The 20265-nt window shown below is 38.6% G+C and overlaps 1 protein-coding gene across 1 annotated transcript; it reads left to right on the top strand.

The window, feature by feature from the left end:
* The first annotated feature begins 412 nt into the window (after nucleotides 1-412).
* Nucleotides 413-2644, top strand: LOC142608925 (uncharacterized). The gene is made up of 2 exons (XM_075780580.1): nucleotides 413-1705; nucleotides 2153-2644. Exons 1-2 carry the CDS (start codon nucleotides 413-415, stop codon nucleotides 2642-2644), a joined length of 1785 nt encoding a protein of 594 aa, XP_075636695.1.
* The last annotated feature ends 17621 nt before the right edge of the window (nucleotides 2645-20265 follow it).

Below are 20265 nucleotides of genomic sequence, written 5' to 3'. Positions count from 1 at the left end.
AATTGTAAACTTTATGTATTTGCGTGTTTTTTTTATTGTTGTTGTTATCAATATACAAATTTTTCTTTTTATTAGATTGTGTAATTTATGCTTATTGAGGAACATGCTGAAAAAAATTTCTGGAGCCGCCATTGCTCATTATTATTATGGAATATAGAAATAGATATAGAGATGTCATCTATAATTTAGGGCATTCACATTGGGTGATTGCGTGCAAAAACCTTGAGTATGGAATATGCATGACATTATTGACACAAATGCACAAAAAGCCAGATCCATTGGATGATAAATTTTATATTTGAATATCCCATCTTTATTGTTCAATATTGAGTTAGTCTCTCGCATTATTATTATGAAATATAGATATAGATATAAAGATGTCATCTGTAATTTAAAGCATTCAAATTGGGTGATGGCATATGGAAATATTATTCCATCAAGAGGGCTCCGTCAAGGGGACCCTCTATCACTTTACTTGTTTCTTTTATGTGCAGAAGGGTTTACTTCTTTGCTGTTCAAAGCTGAATATGAGGGGAAGCTTCATGGTGTTCAGATTTGCAGAAGGGTACCTAGTATTTCTAACTTGCTGTTTGCAGATGATTCTTTGATTTTCTGCCAGGCAAATCAGGAAGAAGTGAAGGTGATTTCTGATACGTTGCAATTGCATGCTGAAGCTTCTGGCCAATGCATTAATTTTGAGAAGTCGTCAGTATATTTTAGTGGTAATACATTTGAGAGACAGAAGCAATGGATTAAAAAATCCTTGGGTGTTAAGGAAGTGGATAGGTTTTATTCTTATTTGGGTTTACCGACTTTGGTTGGTAGGGCCAAGTACCAAACATTTGCATATATTAAGGAGCGAGTTTGGAAAGAACTTCAGGGATGGAAGGGTAGAATGCTTTCCCGAGTAGGAAAAGAAGTTCTGATCAAAGCAGTGTCCCAAACAATTCCAACGTATACTATGGGAGTGTTCTTGTTGCCAGCAAAACTTTGCAATGAATTAGATGCTCTCTGTGCAAGATTTTGGTGGGGGCAGACTGGTGATGAACGGAAAATTCATTGGAAGAGTTGGAGTTTTCTGACGAAACCTAAGAAGGTGGGTGGTATGGGATTCCAAGATCTTAGAAGCTTTAATTTAGCTATGTTGGCCAAGCAAGGTTGGCAGATGTTACAAGACCAAAATTCACTCTTATCCAAGTGTTTCAAGGCCAAGTACTTTCCGATATGTAGCTTTATGGAGGTGGTAGATTATCCTAATAGCTCCTATATTTGGAAGAGTGTGCTGGCTGCTCAACAAGTATTGAAAAAGTGGTGCTACTGGAGGGCGGGAACGGGTTCTAAAATCCGAGTGATGGAAGATAAGTGGATACCGAATCGTCCCACCAATAAAATTATATTTCCTACTGAATATAAGGAATGGGAATGGAGAGTCTCGGATTTAATTGATTGGAGAGTGCATCAATGGGATCGGGAGAGAATTTATATGATATTCGATCAGTTTGATGCGGAGGCAATCCTTAGAATTCCTTTAAGCAGAAGGCAGGTGCAAGATAAGATGGTGTGGATGTATTGTCGCAATGGAATATATACAGTTAAATCAGGGTACCATGTTGCTCGCATGCTAGATGAAGATGCTAATGGAAGAGAAGAGAGCTTGGAACAACGGGTAGATCACCGGGTCTGGACTCAGATTTGGAAGCTACAGGTGCCTAGCAAAATTAAAATTTTCAGATGGCGGGCTTGCCTTAATATTCTGCCATCAAAGGTGAACTTGGTCTGAAGAAAAATTCTGACAGAGGATAGGTGTGAATTGTGTCAATGATTTCCAGAATTTGTGCTCCATGCAATATGGGAATGTAGCATTGCTCAAGATGTGTAGGCTGGGTCTACTACTCGAATACAGAAGTGTGACGAAGAGAGGGACGATTTTTTGCATCTGTTTCAATTCATGATGACCAAATTGCTGGTGGAGGAGCTTGAGGCCTTCCTAGTCCAATGCTGGCTTATTTGGCACTGTAGGAATTCTTTGGTAAATACAGGAACAATGCAACATCCAGGGCAACTAAATCAGAAAGCCACAGACTTATTGAGGGAGTATAGAGATGCTCAAAGCTCACTTGTAGTAGGATCGGTCTCATCTGAAATTATGTAGAACTGGAAGCCACCAACAGGTCAGATGTACAAGCTGAATTTCGATGCGGCTACATTTGCAAATGGATTGGGGGTAGGAGCAGTGATTTGCAATTCAGCTGGGGATGTAATGGCAGCTTTATCGGCAAAGGGGGCAGCAGTGGTTGACAGTGAGGAGGCGAAAGCTTTGGCATGCCAAAAAGCAATGGGGTTTGCTATAAACGCGAGGTTCTTGGAATTAATTGTTGAAGGGGATAATGCGATGGTAATGAGTGCTATTTCCTCCAAGTCTTTAAATTGGTCTTGTCTGGGAGTGATTTATGATGATATTGGCTTCCTAGCAGCAGAACTTCACTATGTAGCTTTTAATTGTATTAGGCGTAGTGCCAATTTCGTGGCCCATTCTTTAGCACGTTATGCCAATGTTTTAACTAATGAGGTTGTGTGGTTGGAAGATTCGCCACCACCAGCTCGTGAAGCTTTGTATTTTGATTCCTCTTCTTTAATTGAATGAAGTTTGATTGGGCTTTCAAAAAAAAAAAAAGGTGATGGCATGCAAAACCCTTGAGAATGGAAAATGCATAACACTATTGACACAAATGCACAATAAACCAAATCCATTGGATACATTTATATTTTAATTTGCGTGCTTGCAACAATATTATTTAGGCGAAAATATACTTTTAGTCCCTACATTTTGGGTCAATTCTCATTTTCGTTTCTAATTGATTTTGCTACTAATGAAGTCCCTAAAAAAAGAAAATCGATTCTATTTTGGTTTCTACTGTTAACCCATTAATGGAAATCTCCTACATGGTAGACAGAGTACCCTGTTTGCTAATGTGGTGCTGATGTGACCATTAAAATATTATTAAAAAAATTATTTGACATTTTTTAAATGCCATATCAGCATTTTAATAAAAAAAGCCACATAAGAAAATTTATAAAAAAATAAAATAAATAACAAAAACCTTAAATCTAATTTAATTAACATTATTTCTTTATTGAACAGAATTAAAATTATTTTAAAAAAACAAAAATCATTATCTTTTTAATTCTTTTTCTTTTTCTTTAACCTCATCAGTCATTAGATTTTACAACATCTCTAAACTTTATCTCTAGTTCTTTCTCTCTCTTCACCCTCGACGGAATCTATCTCAAACCCAAACTCTCTCTAATCTCAAAATCTCATCTCCGTCGATCTAACCCAAACTTCGATCTAACCTAAACTCTCTCTGATCTTAAAATCTCATTTCCGCTGCCATCGAACTCGTTCAAGACTCAATGATGAGGTCGCCACTGCCGTCAAAGAAAGAAAACCCATCGACCCATCGAACCATCGAACCCGTCAAGAAGGTTCGCCTCAAAGATGAGGTCTTCGTTGCGGTCAAATTTGACAGTAACTCACCATAGTCGCTGAATCGGTAGTTTTGTTTCTGTGTAGTTATGGCTTTGTTTCCGTCTTGGTCAGTGGTGGTGGGATTTGGGTTTGATTGTATTGGTCTAGGTTTGATTGTGTTGACCTAAGTTTGTTGCGATTGGTTTCTTGATCTGGGTTTGTTGTGATTGGTTTCTTGATCTGGGTTGGTTTGTTTACTAGGTTTATGGGTTTTATTTGCTAGAGATTTCGGTGTTGATTGTGTTAGAATTTGGGGAAGAATATGAAGAATTCGATGGTCTTGATTTTTAGTAGATCTGATGGTGCTGGGTTTAATGATCTCTGAAGTGTTGAATTTGGGTTTTTTCTTCTTGTTTTCATTTATGTCCTAGTGATCCGGGTTTGAGTTCATAGGTTGCTAGGTTTGTGTTCTTGTGATGGGTTTGAGTTTTTGGTTGCTGGGTTTGATATGGGAAGAATATGAATAACAAGTTGTAAAATGAAGAACAAGTTGAAGAACATTAAGAATTTTTTTTAATTAAAATTTTTAATTAAATTAGATTTAAGGTTTTTTTAATTAATTTATTTTTTAAAATTTTCTGACATGGCTTTTAAAAATAAATTAAAATGCTAATGTGGCATTTGAAAAATGCCAAATAATTTTTTTAATAATATTTTGATGGCCACGTCAGTGCCATGTAAACAAGCAGAATACTCCGTCTGCCACGTAGGAGGTTTCCGTTAATAAGTTGACGGCAAGGCCTAAAATAAAATCGATTTTCTTTTTTTAGGGACTATATTAGTAGCAAAATCAATTTATGGATCAAAATGAGAATTGACCTAAAATATAGGGACCAGAAGTGTATTTTCACCTATTATCTATGTTTTTATAATAATGTGGCATCCATCATTCTTTACCAAATTTTTTTTTTCTCTTTCTCTCTTAGCCCTTCTCTCTCCTCCTTGTAGTGTAGGATTAATATGGGTAAAAATATATATATTATTTTAATTTTATGGAATACAAAATAAATAATGGAAATGTAGGGTGTGTTGTAAAAGTGATAATGTAAAATAGATAAAGTGGGTTTTGGCGGTACAAAATGCGTTTGGTTTGGCACAAGCCAATGAGAGTCCTCTTAGAAATATTAAATCTCTGTAATGTATAAGAGGCGTCCCAATAAAAATATGACATAACAAATATGTCAAATAGATGATTTAAGACCAAATTAGTAATTACAAATCTCCTTTAACCATACACATCTCACCTTGTCTATGTAACCAAACAATCTCATTCTCCCTTAGATCCAGTCGTCTTCGCCAGCCACACCTTCACCAGAATTCAATGTTGGTAGCCATGACCTCCACCACTATACTTGTGGTCATTTGCAAGACCAATAAGTATGTGCTTAAAACTAATGGAAATCCTCTAAAAATAACAACAACAAAAAAAACCTTGGAAAATAATCAAACTCGTACAATCAAAATAAGAAAAAACCTTACATGCTATAAAAAAAACCTTTGAATCTATAAAGCCAAAAAGAGGCTGATTAATATCTACAAAGAATGAAGAAAAACTTGTGAAAACCTATGAAGCATGGGTGCGTTTGCGGGTTCGGGTGTGGGTGTAGATACAGGTGCGAGATTCGGCAATTTTTGAAAAAATTGAGTGCGGGTGCGGTGATTAAAAAATTTATAAAAATATTTATATTTATATTTTTAATATATTCCTAAGTATGCTTTTTCACATTATATAAACAAATACCAAATTTAAGAGTAATAGCAAGTAACAACTATAACATGTTTATAAATTAAATACAACCCACTCCTCAAAAAAAAAAAAATTAAATACAACCCATGAGTTTAAAATTCTCCTCTTTTTATTCTCTCCATTCCCACTCCAGTGCCAATAAGTCATCAACACATCACGTAATATCAACTTTACCTTTTTTTATTTTATTTTTTATTTCCCCAAGGCTTCCATTTCCCAAAGCTTAATCTACACCACACCTTTTAAAAATATCTCTACACCAAGTCAGCCTCTGCACCACATTTCATTTCTTCCGTCACTCCAAGTCTCCAACTTCCCAGTTCATTCTACCTTCTTCAGTAAAATAAAAAAAAAAAAAAAAGCTTCCCAGACTGAGTTTCTTTCGTTTCTATTTTTTTTAACTTTCTTTAGTTTTCTTAAACCAGTTTACGCAACATCAAGACTGAGTAGAGGCAGGAAAACAAGACAGAGAGAGAAAGAGAAGAAGATTTTGTACTTTTTTTTTGGTTGAATTTCGGCGTTTCGGACTCATACGGCCCGAGTCGGCGTGAATCAGCCCGATTCAGCGCGCATCGGTCTGCGTTGGCGCCGCGTCAGCGCGTATTGCGCTGAAAAAAAAAATTTTTTAAAGGCGGACGCGGCATGGAGGCACAGGCAGCGGTGTTGCCTGTGCGTCCCCATGTCGCGTCACGTCGGATGCGGTCGCGGTTGCCCAAACGCCGCACCCGTGCTTCCTAGGTGAAAACCCAATATTATACTCTACATAAACTAAGGTCTATTGGATTCATGGCGCCAAAGCTTACAATCTACCTAAAATGATGGTCAACTATTCCAACCATAATTAATGGGTTTAAGAGGAAGGAGTTTGTGAGAAAAAGGAGTGAGGTTATCATTAGAATGTTTGGGGGATTGCTATGGCGGTGTAACCGCAAGTTTTGTGGTGGAGATCGTGGCTATTGGTGATGATCTGTTGAAGGTGTGATCATGTAAGGGCAATTTTGAGGTAGGGAAAATAGAAAATCATAGATCCAACATAAAAATGATATGATCATAAAAACTTTATAACTCAACTTGTTTCTCTTAATATTTTTAATGAAAACGTTCAATGTTTAAATTCTCTTTCTTCCATTATAACTTTTAAATCTATTAAAAAAAATGTATAATTAGTACGGGAGAATAGAATTGTTTCTCATCTTATCTTATATTTTATACCTAATACAATATATAACCAAGGAGACTTTTTTTTTTTTTTTTTTTTTTTTGAGAATCTAAACAAGGAGACTTTGTTTGAGTTTTGTTTGACAAAACGACTTCAAATATGGTAAACGGTATATGAGCTAAAACGACTAACGAAGGGAATTGGACTGTGTTTACTTGACTTTGTGGTGTATAATACTAATCACATTTACGCTTTTATCCTTAAAATGGTCATATGAGCCGAAGGGTATGGGGGGTTATTTGGTCTTTTTAATATTTATAAACAAGGTGGGATGTGTTTGGTTAAGTGTGAGTTGTAAATTTGTAATTAATGAATTGACTTTAATTAAAAAGTTTACTTAATATTTTTAATTGGTAGATTCTCAAAAAAAAAAAAAAAAAATTAATTGGTGTGTTCTACTTTTATTGGGTCACTTTCTTTACATTGTAGAGATAAACATATTCCACAATTTTAATTGGTGGAATATTTTTTAATCTATATATATATTCTACAATGGTGTGTTATTTTTATTGGGCCGCGTTTAATTATTATAAATTGTTTTTTTTTGAGAGACTAATTATTATAAATTGTAGGTGATATGCTCTTCTAGATAATGGTTCTCCATGGTGGAAATTCTGTCATCTTTTTAAATCTAATAATAGCGTGACGCAATGGTTTTAGGCACGTAGAGTAAACGAAAATGTATATGCGGTGTATGTTCTACGTGTCACATAGCCATTGGAGAAATAAGCCCATGATTGATTAGTTAAATGAGCATCGAATCGAAGAGGATTTTCAGTTAAGGACTTCAGTACTTGTCCAAATGGAGACGTGACAGATATGAACTAATTTTAAATAAAGCAATGCGAGCTAGATTCCTCTTTTCAAGTTTCACTACTTTGCTGGCAGACTGAAGAGAAAGAGAAATCAAAAATGAAAACATAATGATATGCTTACGTGTTGGGATGAGAGACTTTTTTTTTTTTTAAGATTAAACGATACAAATCTCTACTTATTCTTTATACTTTCTTTCTAAAATAGCTGAAAAGTTTAAAATGAAGAAAAAAAAAATCAAACACAAAAAATTGTAATTTATGAAACACACAATATAGTATAGAAGATTTATTTGTGTGAGAAAGAAAGTAGTCTGAGTGATTAAAAAAGAATGTAAAATTTTTAGAAGAGTTATCGTCATCTTGTATATTTAAAAGAATATTTAGAAGAGAAACTGAGAAAGGTAATTTTTGCAAAGAAATTTAATAGTGATGTATGGTTAGGTGTAAGAGGCATTTTTGTGTAAATTGATGAATATGACTCTTTATTTTAGAATGTTAGGTGTCTTTACATTATTGGATGGGAATGCTTTTATTCTTTAATAATGTAACACCTCAGATTAAGAATATTTTTTTAAGTTATTGGAAAAAAAAATCTGAACTTTTAAATTTTGTTAGTTCATTTTGAAATAAGTATATTAAAATTTGTCATGCCAATGCCATCAACAATTTTAACAATTATTAAACTGTTAACAATTAGTAACTTTTTTTTATTATTATAAATTTAATAGTTATAACAGATAGGTGGATTTGAACCCAATTCATTATCTTGTTTTTATCATCCAATTGAATTTTTATGTTGTTGCACTAACATATATATATAGCCAATTTAATACAGTAACTTTGATAATTGTATCACAAAGATCACTTTCGTCAATGTTCTGTCCATATGCTAATAGAGAGACGCAGGGCTCTCATGTGATTCATGAAAATCAAAACTTTTTTTTTTTTTTTTTCACTTTTATTTTACTCTTTCCTGCAATTTTACGGTAAAAAATTAAAAAGTAAAAAGAAAAATTAAAAGAAAGAAGCATTTGCTACCTTGATTACTATACCAGACCCTAAGTCACATTATACAAATCTAACCTTCAATTCTTCATGTTCAATGCTCTATGTCCATCTTCCCAGCTCCAAACCCCGCCACCGCTTTACTCGGCCTTTGTTCCGCTTCGAAGCTATGTAGTTGCGAAATCTTGGTTGCGTTTGTAGACGACTAAATTCTTAGTTCGAAATAAATCAAACAAGTAAAAATAGTTTCACAAATGCAAATTTGTATTGATGAATATGTGGTACAATTTTCTGTAATTACAAAAGAGTGATTCTCTGATTCGATCTCCTTGAAAGATTTATTGATCGGAATTGTGTTAATGTGATTTTGATTTGAACACAAGATATCATTCAATTTGGCTGAGGAATGGATCGAAGATCTTTGAAATGAAATTACAATGAATCCCTAGCTATGAGCTTGTTAGAAATTCTTTGTTCTTCGTGTTCTTCGTGTGTTCTTCGTGTTTGAAGGTTTGTGGTGAAAATTCTTCGGTGCTTTAGAGGCTTGATTCCGTAGAGCTTCGTTGATTTATGGTTTGTTGAGGTTTCTGGAGGCTTTTGAGCTTGATTCTAGTGACCTTTGAGACCTGGACGAGTAGTTTGGATGATTTTGCTTCGAATGTTGTCTGTATTCGAGGTTGAAGTTCTTGAAATTCTTGGAGGCTTTGGGGTTTGATTTCGGCAGAGCTTCTGGATTTCTGAACTCAATATATCTTCTTCCCTCTCTATGTCCTCTCAAATGTCTTAGGAAGGCTTCTATTTATAGGAGTTTAGGGGTGGGTGAGCGACACGTGGCGGAGTCTGATTGGTGACACTTGTCACAGCCTGATTGGTCCACTTATGTCATCGCTTACACGTGCTGGATTTCTTGTGTCATCGCTTACACGTGCAGGGCTGCTTGTGTCATCGCTTACACGTACTGGATCGCTTGTGTCATCGCTTACACGTGCTGATGCAGTTTCATGCCTTTATTTCAATGACACTTGGCAAATTTCTATTGGAATCCGAATACTGATGACAAAACCTAGCAGCAGTACGTGGCGCCTTGTAATTGGTTGTATTTTGTGGACTTGGTAGTATGATATGTTAGCTTGTGATAGGTCGGGAATTTTCCCTCTCTACAAATGCCCCCTCGAGACTCGTTCATGCACACAGTTTTGGAGTGTGGTGAGTGAATGAGTCTTGAAAGAAAATGGATTTTTTTTTATACTTGACTCTTCTAGTGAAATAGTTGAAGGTGGTGGAGCTTTTAACAGGATGAAGTAATTGCAGAAGAGTAGACCCACCCATATGAAAGGCTTTTATGAGACCGAGAAGGGGTCTGCGAGTATTTGAATATACTCGTGTGACCGAGCTTTCTCAGCAGAGGTTAAGTCAAAGTAATTTCAGAAGAGTATTTTGGATCGTTGGTGGCGATCACAGGGTGTTGAAGATGGAGAAGAGGTGAGAATGTTGGCTGGGTACAGCATGCAGAGCTCTGGAGCTAGCCTCTTATTTTTAAGAATTTCTGGTGAAGTTATATCTGAAGGGTATACTTCGGATCACAGAGAGAACATGTGGGAGTGTGGTTGAATGTGCTTGTGTTATCGCATCACTCAGGTTAAGTTGAGGTAATTTCAGAAGGGATTCTGGGTTTGTTGATGTTGATGGTGAAAAAGATGGTGATGAAGCAAAGTGAACGGGTGAGACATACGACACCATGGCCCTGACCCTGCATGTTGGGGACTCTCTGGTGTAGATGTCTCTGGGAAGTACACCTTCAGATGTGGGACTGGCTGCATGCCGAATGAGGTCCGACGGCAAGTCATTGAATGTGCATGTGTGACTGGACCATACTGACGGACATTAAGTTGAAGTAATTTCAGAAGTATATTTTCTAAAATTCTTTAAGCTGATCTTAAGTTGGAGTAATTCCAGAAAGTGTGTTTTGTGGTACCAGCAATGATGACCTTTGGGCTCCGCGTTGGTGGAAATATGGAATGAGGCTTTGGTGACCATTCGCCGACACCAAAGGCTAATTTCGGATGAGCTGGTACCTTGGAGGTCATCATAAGTGTTGAATGGGAGACAATTTGTAGGATACCCCAACACTTTTTACCATCTTCACCTACTGCAACTTTGTTGGGAAAGCACAACAAATGAAAGATGGAGCTAACTTGTGATCCTGGTTTTAGAAACCAGCCAAGCTGCTGTTTGTTCCGAACCACTGCTTCTAATGGGAGACCAAACAGTTGAAGAGAGACTACGGAAGCCCTGTTTTTAGGAACAGGTGTCTCTGCTGGACTTGGATTTCCTGGCCAACCAATTCCAAGGAAGCATGGAAGGTCGATGCAGACCTTGTTATGAATAACTTAACGAACAAATGTGGTCATTATGTGAGGAAACAAAATTTGTTTGAATCCTAAAACAGTGACGATGTTGTGAGAAGGGTTACTACTGAACCATGAAGGGGTTGATTTCAAATTGATTATGAAGCGATCTTGGTTGCTAGGTATGGAGAATGACGAGGCCATAGTGAGAACTGGCTGTGAGAAGGAGGATTTGAAAATTTGAAAGAAGCAAATCTTCATTTCATGATTCAGTGTATGTGTGTTTTCTTTCTTGATGGGTTTTAGTGGATTCGGCCCTTCTATTTATAGCGAAGAGATGAAGAACGGTAGTTGGGTAGTTAAGAACGGCGGACGAGACCTTTTGGTGAGAATGGTGGATGAGAACAGTAGGCACCGAATGGGAATGTTAGGTTGGAGACTGGTAGGCACCGACGAAAATAGTAGGCTGTAGTAGTGACCCAATATAATTTCAATTTTGAGACATACTTGTGAGAGTTCGTCTGTTTTTGAAAGGGGAGCCTTGATCAAGTTTAGAGGATAATTTTGAGGGAATCCAGACCAAATGGATGGATCTCAAATTATGATCTTGAGAGCTTAAATTTTGGACACTGCTAGTACTTTGGAGAAGTGGGTGTAGTTTCTAAGTCCAAAACAAATACCTAGATTTCAAAATCAAAATCTTTGCGAAAACCTGATAGGACAAGTTTTGCTCGAACATCTTGATTTTTGGTCAAAGTTTACATCAAAGCCAATAGTTGTAGAATCACACTATTTGAGCAATTTTGGATTCTAAAATGAATAAATAGACCCCAAAATTGGAAAGTACGCGAAAAATTGAGTAAGACAAGTCAATCTTAAAAATTTTGACTTTTGGTCAAAATTTGTGCAAAAGTCAATTTTTTAGAAATTGGACTGTTGTGCAATTTTCGAGTCTCGGTTGAAGAAACAGACCCCAAAATTGGAAAGTACGTGAAAAATTGAGTGGGACAGGTCTGTTTTGAAAATTTTGACTTTTTGGTCAAAGTCAAAGTTTTTTTTTTTTTTTTTTTTCCAGGCGGTCCGGATCCGGGTTGGTTTTCCAGGTCGAATCGGGTCGAACCGGTTCGTGGAAGATGACATCATCTGTGACGTCATCGATCTGGAGCGCATGTCACGCGTGGCGCGTGCACGCGTGCGAGAGCTTGCCGGCGCGTGGGAGCGTGTGCATTTGAAGCTTGTGATTATCGGACCTTCTGGTGGCACGTGGAGGAGCGTGGTTCATCGTTTGGGCTTGAAATTTTTAGGTCTTGTAGATCGGTGGCCGCAGGATCGAGTGGTAACGCCACTTTTTTGAAATGAAGTCTGGATTTGTGTGAATAGGAAGGAATATGCCGCGGTCCTCTGAAGCTTTTGGCGGCGCGTGAAGGCGCGTGGTAGAGTGTTTGCTCTTGAAATTTTTTGGGTTTTGTCGATTTTTGTTGGCTTAAGATCTTGGTGGATTCTGCTTTGTGAAATGAAGTCTGGATTCCCACGAGTTTGAAGAAGAAGTCCGTTGGCATTGTTGGACCTATAATCCTCTTGGTCTATTTTGGCGGTGGTTGTCCTAACAGCATGTAGAAATTCAGGCAGGATGTAGGTTCATGGTAACCACTGAATGCCTCTAGTATTCTCAAGGGTTGATTTTTGGGTCATCTTTGTCAGAGAATTTGGAAATTTGGAAGAGAAGCCTGCAAGCATTGTTGGACTTTGTTACTTCTCCTTGTTTGTTTGAAGTCCTTAGAGGATTTTTGTGGCATCTTGTCAGAGGATTTTAGAAATTCAGAAGAGGAGACGGCGGGCATTGTTGGATTGGTTGCCATCTTAGTCTTCTCTGTTCTGACAGTGTTTGACATTCTTTGAGTTGTAAAATCTGACTTCAAATAATATCTGTTTGGTGGCAGCATTTTAATGGCTTGCCAAATCTCCTTTTTTTTTTTTGTCTGTTATCTCAGAAGTTTTCTATATAAAGGCATGTGGGGCATGCATGAAGTTATACAAAGCATAATCTCCTGAGTAACGTAATACAAGTGTAGAGATTTTTATTTTTTTTATTAATTATTTATTTGTTATTATTATTATTATTTTTTTCACTTTTTGATTGATTTTTTTTTTTTTCAGGGAATCATGATGCTTTATTTCAGGGATTCAAAGATTGGGCAAGAACCAGCCTTATTTATTTGTAAAGAGAAAGATGACAAGGATGCAAAGGCTACAACTTTGATTGTTCGTCCACCCATAATTGGAAGATTTTCAGAGAGATGGGGCCGTAACTCTTATCCTCTCAATTTGCCGAAATGGTCACAAGTTATTCACTCTGATGGCGGCTCTAATTTGGAGATAGTTACCCTTCTTGCTTCGCATCACAAAAATGTTGCCAAATCAAAGTCGTATAACACTTTGGGACGAGAGATAATTGCAAAATGCGCCAATTGGGATTCTTCCTTTAGCACGAATGGAGGGTTTTCCTATTTTTTTCTTTATTGGGATTGGCTAGAAGATGTGCTTGGTCGGTGTAAGCACCTCCTTGATGCGGTCCACCTTTACAACGCTGTCTTTGCCTCCCTATTCACATATGATTATGATGAGAATCTTATGAAGGCGTTGTGTGAGTGTTGGAGTCCGTCTACCAATACCCTCCATACCTTAGTTGGGGAAATTTCTATCACACCATGGGATCTTTCTATTCTTGGCGGACTTCCTTGCACAGGTGCATGTTATGATGAAGTGGTACCCAATGCGCAAGAGCTAGATGGAACCAATGACGAAGGACGACCCTATCTACCGCACAGCTGCCGCTACCTTTTCATGGCGTATCATCACCTTCAAAACCGGATGAAAAGGCAAGGGAAAGTGAGTGTTCGTGACTGGATTACTTTTTGGTACAGAGAAAACAGCAAGTACCCAACTCCCAGAAAACCAGCGAGACGAGCAACCATTCCCAAGTGGAGTTAGAATCCCTTTGGCGAGATAAACGAGCCTGGACCATGGTCTGATAAAGAACACGGGGTCTTTGCAGACCTTCAAATTGAGGGTGACTTAAAGGAGGAGACTTACCTATCGGCACTTCTTTCCTGTTGGCTGTGCATATTTGTCTTTCCTAACAAGGATCTGAATAGCATCAGTCCCGGCACTTTCAAGATTGCTAGTTCTATGGCCAATGGTCGTTCATTTGGCCTTGCCCCCCCAGTACTGGCTAGCATTTATCGTGGGCTTAACACCATTTCTTCCTCTCCTACTCTGAGCAAGTCTGGAGCTAGTTTTGCTATTCATTATGTTTACGCCTGGGTGGGTCATTTTTTCAGAAGCAACCGCATCGTTCATGCCAAACTATCCCATCCTTTGATGACTAAATACTCCGGTGTGGGTTCTGCCTCTGTATTCAGTGAATTGTCCGCACAAAAGCAGATACGAACTGCTACCGACTTTTTTTGGCACGGGACTGCTTTTAATAAAAGCTATGACCAGACATTCGTTGACAATGATCGTTTATCCATTCAGAGGTTCGACTACTTTATAAGCCTTCGCTCAGGGTACTTGACATTTTAATGTGAAGACCAACACATTGTAGAAGCATATAGCCCCCACAGATTCAGTCGGCGCTTTGGATTTCATCAAGACATTCCAAGTGACTTAAAGGAAGAAATTCATACAAGTTCTTTAAAAGATCTGTACCAATTCTACCAATCTTTCACTTGCCGCAACACAGATTCCAAGGTACTTATTCTGGCTTTTGCGTCAGACTTTGGAAGCCGAGTCAGACATAGCTACAAACGATGGTGGGAAGGAGTATGTAAAACTGATTTTACCAAAGGAACAAATTTACTAGTTGAAATTGCCTCCTCTGTTAAATCACTGACGTCCAACAAGCCTCAAAAGGGAAAGAGGGATCTTCAAGATTCAGACATTCCACAATCCTTGTCAAAGTTTGCACAAAGTCAAAGCATCAAAGGTTCGCTTGCTGTACCAGTTAGGGATGTCATTGAAATTTTTGAAAAGGAGGTGTGTGACGACTTCGACCCCAGTTGGAAACATTCGAAGAATCCAATGAAAAGTGTTGATGCGGAGACTTCTACTAATTATGCACATCTTCTTACACATAGTCAGTCTTCTACCTCAAAGCCATCTACCAAGAGTTCGGATCTCAAGAGGCGTAAGTTTGCTGATGCTGGCACGTCATCCAAATTTCCGATTGAGACAGAAATGACACCTCTCTCATCCTTGCAACCAATCGACCCTCCAGAAGCCTCTATATTTCATGCCAAGGTGCATATTTCTTCCGTGCGTAAGACAGGAGCTTCTATGCTGGGAGATGTTCTTTTAAACAGGCTTTCGAATCTTTCTATAGACAATATCCTCCCACAAGCCGAAGCACATGAAATTTATAGTGAGATTGCAATTCTTGGAGTGGACCCTCAATACTTGCGCGAAAATGTTGACAAATATTGCAAGGGTGTTGCGGACTACTTGAAGATGAAAGAATCTCTGAATACATGACCAAGTCCTGCTGTCTTAATTCAACGTGAGGTTGAAGTTGAATTCCTCCTTGTTGAAGCATTGCATGAGAAGGCATCTTTGAAGACCGAGCTTGATACTGTTACTTTGAGGATGGCTAACTTGCAAACTGAGCTTGGCCAATTAGAACAATCATTGTCTCAAATCGAATCTCATCAAGTTGAATAAGACGACGTTGTGCAAGCTTTGGAGGAACAACTTGAAGAAGTCAAATCCGCTCCCGTTCTTGAAGACCAGGATATGGAGGCTTTAGAGAAGATACGAACCTTGCTGGAAGATAGTCGTTCTAGTTTGAAAGACTTAAAATGGATGTCGTAATCTTTTGTATTTTAATTCCTTTCATACGTGTCATCATGCTTTCCCCTGTACCACTTTCCTTTAATCAATAAATAAGACTTATTGCCTGCTCCTTTCTTTTCATGTTTTAACAATGAAACTCTTTTTTTTTTTTTTTTTGAGTGACTGAACTTAGCAAAAAGATACTAAGTTGCCTACGTACCCTCGAGAGGGATCAAATCATTACGTAGTTCAATATTTTTTTTTTTTGACGAATTTTTTTTCATGGTTTTGATGATTTTTTTTTTTTTTTTTTTACAAAAAGGGAAGGCTCACGTGCGTAATCCTCGCCCTACACCCCACGGCATTTCATGGGTACCAATTGCGCAATAGTGGGTATCACCTCTAATCGAACCCGAGACCTTGACCTCAAGGGCGACATGGGCATCTAGCCACTACGCCACACTCACAAATGGTGACATAGAGTGGGATTAATTTCTCCTTATTTGTACACTTTCAAAGGTAATGGGAAGACATCATGTACCCTTGTAGTGCTACAGTAGGCAGTTTAAACTCTTACCAAGGAGCCATTCTCGATTTTCAAGCATAGAAGCGTTTGAGGAACTTTTCATTGATGGGGCCGATCCTTACACCCTCTTGATCAATCAACTTGTAAGCTCCATTAGTGTAGACTTCTTGTACAACATAAGGTCCATCCCATTTTGAGGTGAACTTACCGCCTGTACGATGAGTCATGATGATAGGTCTTCGAATGGCGAGGACTAAGTCACCAACTTGGAATGATCGTGGTTTAACTCTTTTATTGAATGCGCTTGACAAACGAGCTTGATAGCACTCAAGGCATTGTTGGGCCTCGAGCCTTTTCTCATCCAGTGCCTCTAGCTCTTGTAACCTAAGCTTGGCATTTTCCTCTTTAGTTATTTTTTCTTGAATGGTGATCCGTAGTGATGGGATCTGGCGTTCTAAGGGAAGGATAGCTTCTACTCCATAAATGAGAGAATACGGGGTTGCTTGAGTAGGCATTCGAAATGTTGTTCGATATGCCCATAATGCTTCTCCAATTTTTTCATGCCAGTCTCGCTTAGTTTTGGATACCACTTTCTTTAACAAACTGCCAAGAGTTTTGTTAAAGGCTTCAGCTAATCCATTTGCTGGGGCATTGTACATAGAAGAATTGTACTGTTTGAATGCAAATTTCTTCCACAACTCTGTCATCAACCTATTCTGAAATGGTTTGCCATTATCGGTTATGATATATCGAGGGACACCATACCGATAGATCAAGTGAGTTCGGATAAAATTGACCACTGTCTCTTTCTTTACCTCCATAAGAGGCACAGCTTCTGCCCATTTTGAGAAGTAATCAGTTGCAGCCAAGATGTACAAATGGCCACCAGATGATTTTGGTAATGGTCCTATTGCGTCAAGCCCCCATGCATCAAAAGGCCAAGAAGCTACAGTTGGGTGTAGAGGTTCTAGTGGCTGATGGATGAAGTTTGCATGATATTGACAAGCTTCGCACTTCTTAGCATACTCCATGGAATCTTGCACCATCGTAGGCCAATAGTAACCCATTCACTTGATCTTGTAGTGTAACTTAGGACCTGATTGGTGTGCACCGCATATTCCAGAATGAGCTTCTTCTAAGGCTTGTTTAGCCTCTTCCTCTCCTAAGCAATGGAGAAACAAACCATCAAATGAACGGTGGAAGAGAGTTTCTTTATAGTAAATGAATCGAGCAGCCCTTCGCCGAACTTCGGTCTTATGGCGTACATCATCCGGGAGTCTTCCATGTTGAAGGTACTCAATGATTGTTTGTCGCCAATCTTCCTTTTCAACAAGGCATACAGAAATGACGTTGGCTTGCTTTTCTTCTTTTTCTTCTTCAACCACGAAAGGCACCACCCACCTTTGGGAAACAGCAACTTTGGCTGTCTCTTCTTGGGATAATGCTAAGGTGGTAGCCAAATTAGCTAAAGCATCAGCCTGTCTATTCTCCTTCCTCGGTATATGCTTCAATGTAATTGCCTCAAAATTTGCGAGCAACTTCTTCGCATATTTGCAATAAGGGACAAGGTCCTCTTTCTTGACATCATACTACTCCAAGATTTGGTTGATAATTAATTTGGAATCCCCAAAGATCTCGAGTTGCGATATGCTGATTTCAATGGCCATTTGTAGGCCAATGATTAATGCTTGATATTCGGCTACATTGTTAGAGCAAAGTTCGCTTAATGAGAACGAATATAGAAGTATTTGTCGTTGTGGAGAAACAAACACTATACCTGCCCCCGCTCCTTCTTGACGCACAACCCCATCGAAAAACATCATCCATGGTGGCATTACTTCAATGTAAAACACATCTTCGTCTGGGAAATCATCAGAGAACTCCCAATCAGATGGAACTGGGTGATCAGCTAAGAAATCTACCAATACTTGTCCTTTGATAGCTTTTTGCGGAACATATGCAAGGTCGTATTGTTGCAGCAAGACTGCCCATCGAGCTATGCGACCTGAAACCACTGGCCTGGAGAGGACATATTTAATAGGGTCCACCTTTGCTATCAAACGGACCGTATGTGCTTGCATGTAGTGCTCCAGTTTGTCTATGGCAAAGAAAAGAGCGAGGCACATCTTTTCAACAGGAGAATAATTTAATTCAGCTCCATTGAGAGTCCGACTTAAATAATAAAGGGCTCTTTCTTTCCCTTCTTTATTTTCCTGTGCCATAGGAGCACCTAGAGACCTTTCTTGTGCCGTGATGTACAACACCAAAGGCTTTCCAAGGATAGAAGCACCTAAAACTGGAGGATTAAGCAAGTATCTTTTGATGCGCTCAAAAGCATTGCTACAAGCCTCATCCCATTTAAAGTGTGCATCCTTCTTCATTAATCTATTGAAAGGTTGACATCGACCTGCCAAGTTTGAAATAAATCGTCGTATGTAAGCTAGTTTTCCTTGCAAGCCTCTAAGTTCTCGCAGGTTCTTGGGCTCTAGCATTTTCTGGATAGCTTCAATTTTGGACTGGTCAATTTCAATACCGCGGTGCCTCACAATGAAACCAAGAAATTTCCCGGATGTTACGCCAAAAACGCATTTGCGAGGGTTCATTTTAAGCTGATACTTTCTTAAGCGGTTGAACACGGATTGCAAATCTACCAAATGGTCTTCCTTCCTTTTTGTTTTAACCGCCAGATCATCGACATAACACTCCACGTACTTATGAAGTACATTATCAAAGATCTTTTGCATGGCTCGTTGATAAGTAGCACCAGCGTTCTTTAATCCAAAAGGCATTACTTTGTAACAGTAAATACCTTTAGGGGTATGAAAAGCTGTGAACTCTTCATCCTTAGGATTCATTCGAATTTGGTTGTAACCAGAAGAGCCATCCATGAAAGATAAGGCTTCATGACCAGTAGTGGCGTCAACCATGATCTTAGTGATAGGCAACGGAAAATCATCCTCGGGGCATGCATTGTTCAGATCACGGAAGTCAACGCACACTCGGATTTTTCCATTCTTCTTTTTGACAGGGACGATATTAGCGATCCACTCTGGATACTGTACTTCATGGATGAAGCCTGCCTCAATTAGCTTATTGACCTCAGTTTCTATTTGAGGGATAAGCTCTGGCCGAAAGCGTCTTTGAGCTTGTTTTACTGGGTGCACGCCTTTCTTTACTGCCAAATGGTGTAAAGCAATACTTGGATTGAGCCCAGACATTTCTTTGTAAGTCCAAGCAAACACATCTTTATATTCTACCAGGAGCTGGAGGTATCCTTCTTCTTCTGCAGGAGTGAGAAGGGCACTGATGAAAGTTGGTCGAGGTTCTTCAGTAGTTCCTAAATTGATCTCTTTAAGTTCATCAACTGTAGCCTGTACTCCATCTTCCAAGGCTAGGGGAGCTTCATCGACCTCATTCTTTGTGGCTTCATCATCTGACAGTGTATCTTCTTCTACTGTAATACGAAACGAGGATGATACTTATTCAATTTGCTCATTGTGGACGAGTGACTGACTTGTGTGTACAATCATTCGCCTTTTGACTTTGAGAGCTCCTTCAGTGTTGATATCCAAGATAAAGTTACGCTTCATGCGTGAAGGAATACTACTACGTATCTCATTATTAGCTTTCTCCTCCTTTTGGTCCTCAAAGTTTATTGAGCTTTGAGAGCAAGTATCAATGGGCCTTTTTTTTGCCCCTAATCGATTAAAGACTGATCCACACGCAAAAGTTCCCGACTTTGCGTTAAACAAGCCGTATTCAACCTGTCGAACACTTTAATTCGTGACGATGAAGCCTTAATGCGATCGAATACTGAGATGTGTGATGAAGAGTGATCTTTTCTTTGATTCGAACTTTCATCAACCTCTACTATTTTGTATTGGGAACTTGAAGCATTTTTTATTGATCCATATTTGAGCCGGTGATTCTGGAGTATAACCTATTCCGGTCTTTGGGATAGGAATTTCATGCCCTTCAAGTCGCATTTTCCCTTGCGTTTTACTAAGGCCGTGCATCTTTTCTCCGATGGCTTCTGGAATTAGTTTCCCTAGGCCGCTTTGTTTTAAGAAATCATAGCCTGCTTTGGCTAATAGCCTATATGCCTTTGGGTCAAACCATTCTTTCGTCCGTTTACTTGGCAGAATACCATGCTCTATCAGACTTTGTGAAGACCTCACGAATCCATTTAGTGGCTTTAAGGGCAAAGGATTTGTGGATGAAGTTAAAGGCATTACATGATTTTCTT

Source organism: Castanea sativa, chromosome 9, assembly GCF_040712315.1.
Source record: "Castanea sativa cultivar Marrone di Chiusa Pesio chromosome 9, ASM4071231v1".
In the NCBI taxonomy this organism is placed as follows: Eukaryota; Viridiplantae; Streptophyta; class Magnoliopsida; order Fagales; family Fagaceae; genus Castanea; species Castanea sativa.
Note: the sequence above shows the minus strand (reverse complement) of the source record. Positions and strands in the feature narration are given on the sequence as shown.